The following is a 12,141-nucleotide window of genomic DNA, read 5'->3' as shown; positions in this document are numbered from 1 at the left end:
AGAAAACAGCAGTAGCAGTACAAATGTGAACAGATGATGTTTTGTGGTGTGTGTTTTTTTTTTTTTTTTTTTTAAAGAGAGCCATCCCATCAGCTTCTGCTTTAATGCACAACCCCCCCCCACCCCCCCCCATTCCCACTCTTCGAGAATCCAGAAAACGCACCTACTGTTCCCCTCCAAAATCAGATGTTTTTTTTCCAGCCAATCCATTATCCCCTTTTCCAATTGTTGTAGATCACTCTTGGGGAGAAATTGGATTTGCTGTGCCGCTGGCATGGCTCAGCCCTCGGCCTCAACCCCTTGACGACTGACGGCCTCTGCGACCTCCTCAAAAAAAAGATAGACACATGGATAGGAGAGGGGGGGAAACGGAAAACAGCTTCTGAACACCATTTCAGTTTATACAATCAGGCCACAGCAATGAGACAGTCACCGCTCTGATGAAAAGTGGGCGGATCGTTTAAGTCAGGGATGGAAATGGGAGAACAGCTGGCTGCAGAGAGAAGCTTTTTACGCCTTAGCTGTTGGACTGTGTCAGCTTTTACCTGGGCACCGGGCACAGCGTGATCAGTGCTGTCGTCGGCCCAGGGGCCATTAGTGCTGGAGAGGCTGAGGTGCTGCCAGGGCCAGACATCCTGCCTCTAATCTCATTTGGCTTCAACTCCCTCTGATGCTGCCCGTCTGGCAGGGGACCCATTCGGGGAGACCTATAGGTTTGTTTGGTCATTCCAGAATTTCCCCAGGAGAACAGGGCGTCTCTCCTTATCTGCTTGTCTGGGACAGATTTGAGCCCCAGGGGTGTTTTTTTCAGGTCATTCTGCCCTTTGTGGTTGGATTGTATGAAAAGCATTTAAACATGTGAAGTGATGGCTTACAGGTCACTGTTTGTTTGGCCCCAGCTTTCTCCCAATGCATGAGAGGCACCAGAAATACAATTATTTGTTGGGCAAATGAGTTTAAACTCAATAAGCTCAGAACAGCTCTGTTCTGCTGATTCTTGTGCTTTAGGACGTGTTGATTCAAAAGAGGTATTTTAACAGATTCGGTTGTCAAAGTCCGCACTCAAATAAATACGAACAATTACTTTCATCTGTTCATTTTTATTTCTGTCTTTGTCCTTTTTGCTTTCAACAAAAAAAATAAAGCAAGCATGGTTTTACCTTCCAGCCTGCATCAGGGTGTTGGGTTGTTCTTAACAGCAATTTTTATATTCATTGGAGACCAGAGAAACAAAAGGAAAGAACAAAAACGGGTAAGGCAATTCCAGTCACTCCTGTTGTGGATGTCAAATTCTACAATTACAATATTGTGCTCATTTGGGCATATTTCAGTTTGAATAATCGGTTCACTGCGCAGCAGTTATCCATTTACACAATTATCCACTTTGAATTCTCTGTACATTTGAAACAAACAATTTCCTTGTTCATGTTTCTTTTGTTCGTTTGGTCTCCAGTACTTATAAAAAAAAACTGTTGTTTAGGTGAACTGGACATGGTAACATATTTGCTCTTTTGTCCTTTGTGCCTTAAATGGATGCAGAAATTTATTTACAGAAATTATTTTTGAGTATGTTTATTCGTATTTATATGAGTGCGGCTGAACCTTACGAGGCAAATAAGTATTAATTTGTAAGCAGCAGTTTGGCTCCTGAACATGGTTAAGCAAACTATACACACATGCATAATTCTAATAAACAAAAGATTGTCAATGCTAATGATTCTTTCATCCCATGGAATACTATTAAACAAATACTTTAAGCCCACAAGCTGAATATTGTAGAACATTAGACAATTAGCTCGTTTGTATTTAATTGTTTCTCTCAAGGTTAAACATGCCTGTTTCCAGTGCCAGCATTTGGTAATGGGCTTTTGAATTTTTCTGTAAACAAGATGCCTAATTGATGAAACTTGGCAGACAAAATCATGAGAAAACAGTGTATGACCTCACTTAGCACCTAATTAACACTACGCTGCTGTGATTAGTACCCTGGAACCTACACAGATATTATATGGAGAGTCTGGGTTTGATGTGAACCAATGTATTGTTCATATTTCTGGTGGCAGGGTCTTTTTCAGCCTGCAGTTTCTCCAGTGACAGCCTTTGTCATTGCAAGTGACTCCTTGCAATAAATGTCATTCCTCCCAGGGGGTCATAGGTCACTGCAAGCGAAATTGCCGTGTTTGTCAGGTTGTCAGAACTTTTCTCGAGTGACGATGTCAATCGTCAGGCAGCACATATTGTGAGAAAACTCTCTTGTGCGAGAGTTTTCAGTGTCCCGGATAGGGACCGCTGGTGGGGAAGCAGAGCACCACGTTGGCATGTGTGGCTGGATTTCTGTATTCCGTAATTAGCATATTGAAGAGATTGCCGACTTGTGAATATTCTTTCCCTGGAGGGAGCCATTAACTTTTTGTCGAAGTGAACAAAAAGTCTGTTTTAGTTGTGTTACGGCTGGCGATAAAGGTTATGATTTATGGTCCCTAAGTGTCTACGAGGGTCCAGAAAGCTTCTCGTCTCTCAGCAGATTTGGGGGCAAATGCATTAATCTACCCCTACTCCTATTGATGAAAAATGCATAATCATCCATCAACTTAAATATCAAGCCCGAAGCCCCCCTTGGGCTAGCTCATATTTATTCCTCTTTATTGTGCATGAATTGCTGGCCACCACTCAGACTTTATGAGGTTAGGGAGCCTGCTGAGCATATAAACCACTTGTAAGCTTTGGGATGAGTGCCTGCTGCAGATGCCTTGTTAAGGAGTAAACAAGCAACTTTCTCAGAAGCACAGGCGATCTCAGCGGACTGCGCTGTGAAGGCTCACAAAGAGCACTAACAAATCGAGCTTGTTGCTCTGCCCCAGCATTCAAATTGGTTTTAGGTGAAGGACTTGTGCCACCGACCCAGCTCAAATTACTCATGTAACGAGGCAGTGCCACTGTATTTCTTGGCGGCGTTACATTCGTTGGCTTGATCCTATGACCCTTCCAGTCCCGTTGTAGTGTTAAGGGTGTCCCACCGTTAGGGTGAAAATTTCCTTCACATGCTCATCAGAGGATGTTGACCATGTTACGGAGCTGTTGTGAGAACATTGTGTGTAAGCTGGGTGCCTGTTCGAGGCTTCCCATCCCCAGGAGAAATCTTGTTCTCCCTGTTGTAGATTGTACAGCCTTCTTCCAGGCTTTGCATGTGCTTGATCTGAGGAAAGTATCCTCTCTTAGGATCCCTCTTCATCTATTTATCCCTGATTGGCATGCAGATGTGAAGGAATATTTTACCCGTGTATGCTTTCCTGTTTGTTTCCCAGCTGCAGCCTTAAAGTCATCAACACGTGAAAGAGATTGATGGCCGTTGTGTGCTGAGCGCGTCTCAAAAAACCCTCGGAGGTGGTTGCTGGCAGATTAGCGATACCGCTCGCTCTGCCTGGCAGCTCAGCTTGCGATTATTTCATTCACCCTAGTTATGTCTTAATAAAGGATCCCTGGGCTAACAGCACCATATGGTCCCTATCAATCCCTGGCCGTTTTCCTCGGCGGTTAGAGCGGCGGTAGACGGTTCCGTTTGTCTCTCGCTGCGTCGCGGTTCCGTGTCAGCGTGAGATCTCGCGTCACATCAGGGCGCTCTCAATTAGCGCGCGAGTGGCAGCCAGCCTGAACGTCTATTCAGGCTGCATTATCGCACGCGGACAGCCGCCGTCCGATAAGAAGCCAGCTTCCACTGTCAATATTTTGAAATGTATACAGATGTCCGTTTGCCATCGCCGTTCATGCGGTTAGGAGCGCAAGACAGGTTTCATTCCTCAGTGAGGTTCTGTTCACCCACAGAAAACAGCACTTAAATGCACACAGTATACAGAAACACAGAAACATACAGTGAAGTTCATATTTAAACAGATCCTTCATTCACTCAACACATCCCTAAGGTTTTTTTTCCTTTTTATCACAACAAAAGATGAAAAATAGGTACACAAGAGCATACACAAGAACACAGGATTAAGATCTTGTAAGATAGTGAAAAATATATGGCCTGGAGGGATTTCCCTTCAGGGTTTATAAAGAATATTAGCACACATTATAATAAATATTGTAGCTGTTGACAATACCGCAACATACCTCTTTCCAGCAAGTCACTTCAAAAGCAGATAATATAGGTATAGTGTTTTTTAGGAATAAAATATTCATTTAAATGAAAAATATCACTAAAAATAGTCTGTAAGTACATAAATGTAAATAAATCACTTGGGTATTTTAAGAGACAGTTCTCTTAAGAAGTGAAAATGGTTTATGAACATATCACAGATCTTTGACATTACCCTTTGTGTTCAGAATTTTTCTGTGTTTTTGGCTACAGCTATGATTCAAAGTGTTCTGCAGTGAGTGATAACAAATGAGGTTTTTCTTCATGTGGATAATTCCATTTAGATAACCAAGCTCAGGTCAAAAAAAGATCAAGTGGACCTGCTTAACAAGCGGGTCTTTCTTAATGCGCTTTTTTTTTTGTTGTTGTGTTTTTTTTTCTCCCCACTTTAAAAGATTCAGTGGCTCTCTGCAGGTCTGCTCAGCCGAGCTGTTTTAATTTGCAAACTTTGAGTGTCAAACTGTGCTTTGATTTAAAGCAGGTTGTCTGAAGGCGCTGTTTTGACTGGGTGTCGTGTTGCATTAGGATCACGCCGCATTACGTGCTGCGCCCGCTTTGTTTGGGCTATAGGTCCCTTCCTGTCGCATTTCTCTGGCTGGCTGTGCGAGTCCCCAGGCGTCCGAGGCTCGCTCGCAGGGGTCTGCCCGTCGCCATGGCAGCCCTGTGCATCAACGGGCGATCAGAGCCGCAGGCCGTCCCAGCTCAAAGGATCATCCAAATGGACGCTCTAATGTGATGTTGCACCCCTCCCCACCCCCTAACCCCCCCATGTCAAACATAGTGGACTCAGCGGTGAGATTTTCACACATCTGTCCAAACAAGATCAGAGAGGGGCAGCACTGAGTCCAGGCCCTCGCCCCAGCCAGCGGCAGCTCCATTCCCACGAGCTGCGTGTTGACACATTTGTTTCTCCTCCCCTTGGAAAGCCACAGTCATAATCTCCTTTTTTTTTTGTTCCTCATCCCCCCTTCCCCCCATCCTTCCCTTCTGCAGCACTGAGCCCCTGGATCTCAAACTTCTCCCACCCTGGAGTGAGAGACTACTCCCAGCTGACCTTGGACCTCACCAGGAATCAGCTGATAGTGGGAGCGAGGTAATGAACATCATTTCATTCCACGCTCAGTCCGGCTACAGGCACAGCTTGCGCTGCGTATGATATGTCTGCGCATCTTAACCTTTTCTCCCTTGTCTCATCTTTCTGCAGAAACTACCTCTTCAGGCTGAGCTTAAGCAATGTCTCCCTAATACAGGTGAGTGGGATAGACGGCCCCTAGCCAAATTAACATGCTCCCCCATAACCCCATACTCAACCATCCCTGCTGTTCAGTGATTTCTTATTCTCCTCTGCAGTTCTCTCGAAACCTGCCTCTCCCTGCAGTGCTGTACCTCTCTCAGAGATACTTGGCAGGCAGTGGGCACTGGCATGTGATCTCTGATTCTGGGTCAGAGGCTGGAGCTAGCCTGGCCCAAAATCAGCTGGACGCACTTCAGACGGTGGTAGGGCCCGGTACAGAGGCAGAGCGAGACTCCTTTGTGCTCCTGTCTCCTGTGCAGCCAGTGTGGAGTTTTACTGCCTCCACATCACCCGGGGTCGGCCTGGAATGCTCAGGTCTCCATGGCGATGAGAGTTCTGAACTCGACTGACTCGGCAGGGGGTTGAGGCCTGTCGAAGTCGCATCACTGTAGATAAAGAATGTATAGATGTGAGAAAGATGTGCTTTCAGTGCAGGGGGTTCCAATCTAGTAACTGCATATCTATGCAGCTCCCAGCCCCACCAGTTCTCTTTTTATGAGTAAGAGCAAGGTAGCTATGCCACGTTGAAGGGCGCATGTGGAGTGTTGGCCCGCTGATGCAGCCCCACCCTGCATTCCGGGGGTGCTCAGTTACTGGAACTGAGCATTTGGATGAATAGGTTGTGGAGAATCCATCAATGCCACAGTGTGTGTAAGCAGCCACGTAGCAACAAGCATTCACTGCATAGCTTTGACATGTTCGACTCGCTCAGCTTGCGCGCCCTTGTCAACGTTCCCTGTTTTTTTTAAATGGTGAGGAGTGAGGCGTCAGCGGACTCCTTCTCAAAGTGGACAGGATGGAAAGTTCCAGAAGGGTGAATGCTGTCACCCTCCTCTAACAACCCCCCCCCCCCTCTCCCTCTGCCTGACTCAACATACCAGCACTTTCAAAATTTCTGGCAGCAACTACTCTGACCTGTCTCAGGACAACAAGTCAATCTTCTCACAGTGCTCTGCCTCAGCTTGTCTCTCCCAGGGTGATCCTGGATCAGGAGTAAACAAGACGACCCTCTTTTCATTTGGGCTGACTGGACCATCACACGCTGTAACAGGGGCCAAATCAATGACCACAAAGCACGCCAGTCAGCGAGGAGCTGGTGTCTGTGTCTGACAGCAGGCTTAAGTGGGGACAGAGCTGGGACTCTGTCAGGCCGCTGATTTAACTCTGTAGCCGAGAGTCAGGGACAGTTTATGTTGTCATGTTATTCTTCTGAAATCCCGTCCTCTCAGAGTCTGAATGCGGTCTTGTCATGGATATGTCGCAGTGTTTTAGAATCACTCTGACACATCTGTGCACGGAAATGACAGCTGGTGAAAAGCGAGTAGTTAGTTAAACACAGACACAGATGGAAGGAAGTTTGCTTCAAGCAGAGGCAGCAGAGCTAGGACTGATGGAGAGTGCTGAAAAGTACAGTACAGCACAGCCACTCTGTCAGTCCCAACTCCACCCACACTCCCCAATCGGAAATGTCCTTCTCCATACCCATCCGGTGCAGAGGCTGGTCCAGACCTCTGTTTAAAATCAGAACGGACTGAATCCCAGTTTGTCGTGAGCATTTAAATTAACTTTAATTAACTTTCTCTTTTATATTTCAAGGACAACTTCCCAGCATGTAATTCTGGCTTGGCCGCCTATAAGTGCTTTCCATAACCCCCCCCACTCCCCCACCCCTCTCCCCCCCACTCCCTGCTCCTCATTCCTGTCATTAAAATCACCCTGTGCATATCTGCCAGGAGAATAATGGCCCTGAGTGAAGGGCAATTCATCTCATGCGCTCTGCTCCAAATGCGAAACATGCGGGTTTGGCAGGAGAGGCACGGACGGGCTTTTAAGTTATGCTTCAGTGGTAGGGTGGAACTGCTGATGCCAACCCTAGTTTGATCTGCCCCTCGGCCCCATTAAAGGGCCGTACCCAGCAGAGTCCCTGCCGCCACAATTACCGCCGCCGGTTCCAACACCCGCGCCCGCGCATGGCTCAAAGCAGGTGCTGCGGATGGGGGGCGGGGTGGGGGGGGGGGGGGGGGCTCTAATGCACGTCAAACTGCGCAGTGAGAGAAGCACTGCGTCCACTCCAGCCAGACTCAGCAATTTTTACACTGGGTTTAATGACTGTAGCAGAGCTCGGGAAAGCTATTTAAATACTTGAACACATGCGTCGAGAGTTGCTTTAAAAGGAGTTTTCGGGTTTAGTAGGTCAGCCCGCTTTTATTTTATTATTTTTTTTTTTTGGACAACCATCACCTTTAACTCTCTAAAGGAAGAGGAAGAGTGTAGGCGCTTCTTTTGTGGGACAGCAGCTCTTGAAGTCGTCGTCTTTTTTTTGGGGAGGGGGGGGCATTGTTAGTGCGGCGCACTGTTTTCGGCTCGCAGCCCCCGGGCCCGTACAGAGTGGGCGAGTTAATTATCAGGATCTGTTCTCGGCTGCGTGGCACTTTGTCTCCCAGGGAGGGGCCCTGATGGGATCGCCGGGGCCGTCTGGGAAGTGATGACTCCTTCATCGAGCGCCGCCGTCATCGCCCTCGCGCGGGTAGCTCGACAGGAGAGTCGCTGTCGGAGATTGAGTCCACCCACACGCTGTGTCCTTGCAGCCCTACTAAGTGTTTCGCGCACCGATCCCATCTGCCGGCACTGAAAGGGACTGTATTGCCAGAATAATTAAGCAGTCCTATCTTCTTTTTTGCACCTCTTTAGGCATTAGCCTTTGATGTGCGATGCAGATCAGCCAAATGTGCATTGAGCTGTTCCTTCCCCTGCCGAGCAATTGAGATTTAACGTGCTTCTCCACCTCCGAGCACGGAGTGCAAGTTTTTCCACTTGGTGTCCATCTCTGCTTCAGTGCTCATTTTCTTTGTGCGTATGCATGCGTGCGTGCATGCATGTGCATGTGTGTGTAGTATTCATATACAGTACCAGTCAAAAGTTTGGACACACCTAGTTATGGAAGGGTTTTTCTTTATTTCTACTACTTTCCACATTTCAGAATAATAGTAATGATGTCAAAACTATGAAATAACACAAATGGAAATGCAGTGACCAAAAAAGTGCTAAACAAATGAAAACTAGCATATAATTTAGATTCTTCAAAGTAGCCAAAATAGTAAAAATAATTTTTTGGAAATAAATTCATACATAGGCATCAACTTCACTATTTATAGTTGTCTAAGAAACAATTAATTTCAAGCATTTAAGCATAAGTCTTGAGATTAAAATGTCTTAAAATGCATGTTTTCCATTATCTTAATCAGGAGCATACAAACTTTTGACCGGTACTGTATGTCATACTGTATGCCGAGAGAAAGGCAACCGCAGATGTAACATAGAATGATGTGCTTTAACTTGGCTTAACAGGTGGCTGACGTGAGCAGTGAACTTGCCAGTGAGCAGGGTGCGTTTACAGTTTTTGCACTTCATTGACCCCATGAGGCAGGGCAGGTCCCGTCTCGTAGTGAAATAGTAGCCAGTGGGACAGCCCAGCTGGCTATAGCATTACAGTGTGTCTAAGGTTTCACTCTGTAAATGTAGAGTGAACTAGTGATCATTTTGCATTTATATACAAGGAAGACATGTTTCAAGTTTCCTGGAGCAGTGTAATGGAAGTATTAGCATGTGAAACCCTGAGAAAGTATTTCTCTGGACGGAGAAACTCTAGACCAAGCAGACAGCGTATTACCAGACTGATTTTCAAACATCTAGATATCCAGCCAAGCATTTTCCCTAGCTTTGATTTTCAGAGAAGTGCCCCACAGCAGTTTGGCTCTAAGCCATTTGTAGGATTCAGTGGAATGTTGACATGTCCTATAGGATATGTCTGTAAGGATGGTACGAAGGGGAACTGACCAAGTCTGGGCAGTGTTTATGATGAGCTGTGAAAAGTGTGAGCCGGGCTGGGTGGGGGAGGTTGGGGGGGGGGTGCTGATTTGGGAGATCAGCCTGTCCCAAGCACATGTGCTGCCAGAGCTGAAATGGAAGCACCTCACCAACACCAGAGGACGGGGTGCATTCAGAGGGCAGGGGGCTGTTTTTGTCAGTTGAGTGCCTGCATGCAAGATAAGACCCTGCCTACCCAAGCCTGGAATGTAAACAAGCACGCATTTGCAAGAAGAGATTGCCGTTTGCTCTGACAAACATCACACAGGATGGGAATCCATACAGTCTGAGTCTTAGCAAGCGGAACCCCTCCCTCCATCCCTCACTTTCTCTCTCTTCCTTCTCTTTCTCCCTCTCTCCCTTCTCTCTCCCTCTTTAGCAAATGCAAATTCAGATTTATAATGAGCTTTATTGACATGGCTGGATAAAGCAAGTGTTGCCAAAGGAATACCCCCCCCCCCCCACCACACACAAACACACACACAAACACACACACACACACATTGTGTACAGCCAGTCAGTTACAAGGGAATAGTCAGGGCTGCAAATTCCATTCTGGACACACTGCACTTGGAGCAAAACAGCAGGGAGCTGAGAATCCCTCCCCCTCTTTCAGAAAGGCCTCCGAAGCTCACTACAGCCATTCCTAGAGGTTGCCTGTATCTTTCAAGTAGGCAATGTGGCCTGCCACCACAAGCCAGCAGTTTTCAAGGTGCAGCATTGGCATTGTACCTGATGTGCTGAATTACTGGTAAGAGCAGCTGCACAGCAATGAATAATTGTAATATTAAGAAGAAAAACCATGTTTAATCAGAATTCAGATGAAAAATGTTTGATCTTGTTCGACTCCATGAGCACGTATAATCTTACATATACTGTACGACAGTCCCTAAATAATAAAATATATGTCTGTGGTATTTCTGTGTTTGTATTCCTGTGAGATTAGCAATGGTCATGTCAGGGGTTTTGAGCGTGTGTGTGACTTGGATGTGGATTCCTGTAATGGTAATTATGGGAAAGAGCATCTTGAATCTGACCTCTGGTGACTGCAGGGGCAGCCTGAATTGGCCAGAATCTCCCAGATAACAGGAAACATTAACTTGCATTAGTAAGTGCTCCTAGAATTTACTCATTTAAAAGATAACTCCACTGAAATCACTCAAATTAAAAATGCTTACTAGCTGTGCAGATTAAAAAGCAAGGAGGCACTTTCACGGGTAAATTTCCAGTTCCTACCAGCAGAATGTTATGCTCTGATAATGTCAGCGTGTGACATTCCTCCTCTCATGAACAACAAATTGACACTTGGCTTCTAACTCCCTCCGGCAAGTTTTTTTCAGGCTTCATGTGCATCTTTAAAACATGCACCAGTGGATTTTGTAAACGTTTAATCTGGTTTTCTTACTGAAATACTGATATTCCTTAAAATATTACTTGAAACAGAATCTAATCCTTACTCTGCTTCTGCCTTCAATCCCCAGAATAATACTGAGAAACTGCTCACACCAAACCTATAAACCTATGTACATGGCTAGTTCCCTGATTAAATGGGTGGAAATTCCCCGCAGAAGGGCACAAACCATCTTAGCATACAAAGAGTGGATTATATCTGTGTTATAGCTGAGGTTTTGAAGTCTGTATATGCATTTAAATGATGAGGTGGAGCAGTGGACCCTGGGCTTTGCATTAAGGTTAGATCGCCTGGTGTGATTTAGGCTCCCACGAAAGGATTTAAAATGAGCTTGAGTCAGCAATGGCAGGGCATAGCTGCTTTTGGTCTCACAGGGGGAGGGTAGGCTAATTGCCTGGGATACTCTGCTCTCCCAGTGATCCGCGAGTCACCTATAGGTTACTGTGTGATGTCAGCCAGGGATGTGGCACCCCTCTAATCAGCACAAGCTGGTCTGCTGGGGCTCCGCTGGCGTTTGGTGTGAAAAATAGCTGTAGGTGTCACAGGGCAAGCGTGTCTGAGGAGAGCGAGCTCATTGGTGGGAGCCTGCCGGGGAGTCGAGCGGGCGTAGTGATTTACGATTCCAAAAGCTGGGGAGAAAAAGGGAGAGCGATAAAAAATGCCCTTTGTGTTTTTAATTATTAAAAGGAATGAGCTTTTCAGAGAGGGACACCCGCAGTGGTAACCATATGGAGCAATGCATAAACTTGGGTTGAAGTTACCCTTTAGACACTTATGTGCGTTGGGTATGCAAACTGTAAAGGAGGTTAATCACTATGAGGTTTGTTTGTGAAATTCTGTGGTAGAGGATAATTTATATCATTTGTCCATTTCAAAAAGAGTGGACACACACCCAAATTATGCCGGAGGATGCCAACTCCTTCTGTAGCTCTGTCGCATTGGGTATGAGCAGGAGGTGTGGATGGAATGTGTTGAAGTCTCTGCTTGTACGCAAGAACCAAAAACAGAATTAGTCTAACGTTTACATCTCTCTCTCTGTCCAGAAGCCATTTATACAGCCTGACCCCTGTGTGCCTCATGCTTTTGAGCTGTATTTTTCCATTTGGCTGAGAATAGCAGGCCATTTCTTATGATCCTTTTGTCCCCCTCTAAATGCAGGCGTAGGCACCATCCATCTCCTGATTTTCTTTAAAATAGAGGTGGCCAGTTCCATTCAAAACCTACCAATTTTGGCATCATTATTCCCACATTATTCCTGCTCCTTCATGAAGCGATTTTTCTGTGTTGCTGCCCCCCCCCCCTCCCCAACCCTTACGCAGACTCTAAAAGACACCTCTTTAGCTTCCTCCCATGAAAACCGCTGGAACCGTCAGAGCAGGAAGACATACATCTCTTCCATCTGTTCGTGTACATCTGATCGTCTCTCACATTTCA

At 46.1% G+C, this 12,141-nt stretch overlaps 1 protein-coding gene across 4 annotated transcripts in view; it reads left to right on the top strand.

Moving 5' to 3' along the window:
- sema5ba (sema domain, seven thrombospondin repeats (type 1 and type 1-like), transmembrane domain (TM) and short cytoplasmic domain, (semaphorin) 5Ba) overlaps window positions 1-12,141 on the top strand; it is a 107,759-nt gene that overhangs the window by 50,858 nt on the left and 44,760 nt on the right. For all 4 annotated transcript variants that reach the window (XM_036545041.1, XM_036545042.1, XM_036545043.1 and 1 more), the window contains exons 3-4: window positions 5,129-5,228; window positions 5,340-5,385. In XM_036545041.1, coding sequence (XP_036400934.1) covers window positions 5,129-5,228; window positions 5,340-5,385 — 146 coding nt within the window. The remainder of the gene's footprint in view (window positions 1-5,128; window positions 5,229-5,339; window positions 5,386-12,141) is intronic.

This window comes from Megalops cyprinoides, chromosome 14 (assembly GCF_013368585.1).
Source record: "Megalops cyprinoides isolate fMegCyp1 chromosome 14, fMegCyp1.pri, whole genome shotgun sequence".
NCBI lineage: Eukaryota > Metazoa > Chordata > Actinopteri > Elopiformes > Megalopidae > Megalops > Megalops cyprinoides.
Note: the sequence above shows the minus strand (reverse complement) of the source record. Positions and strands in the feature narration are given on the sequence as shown.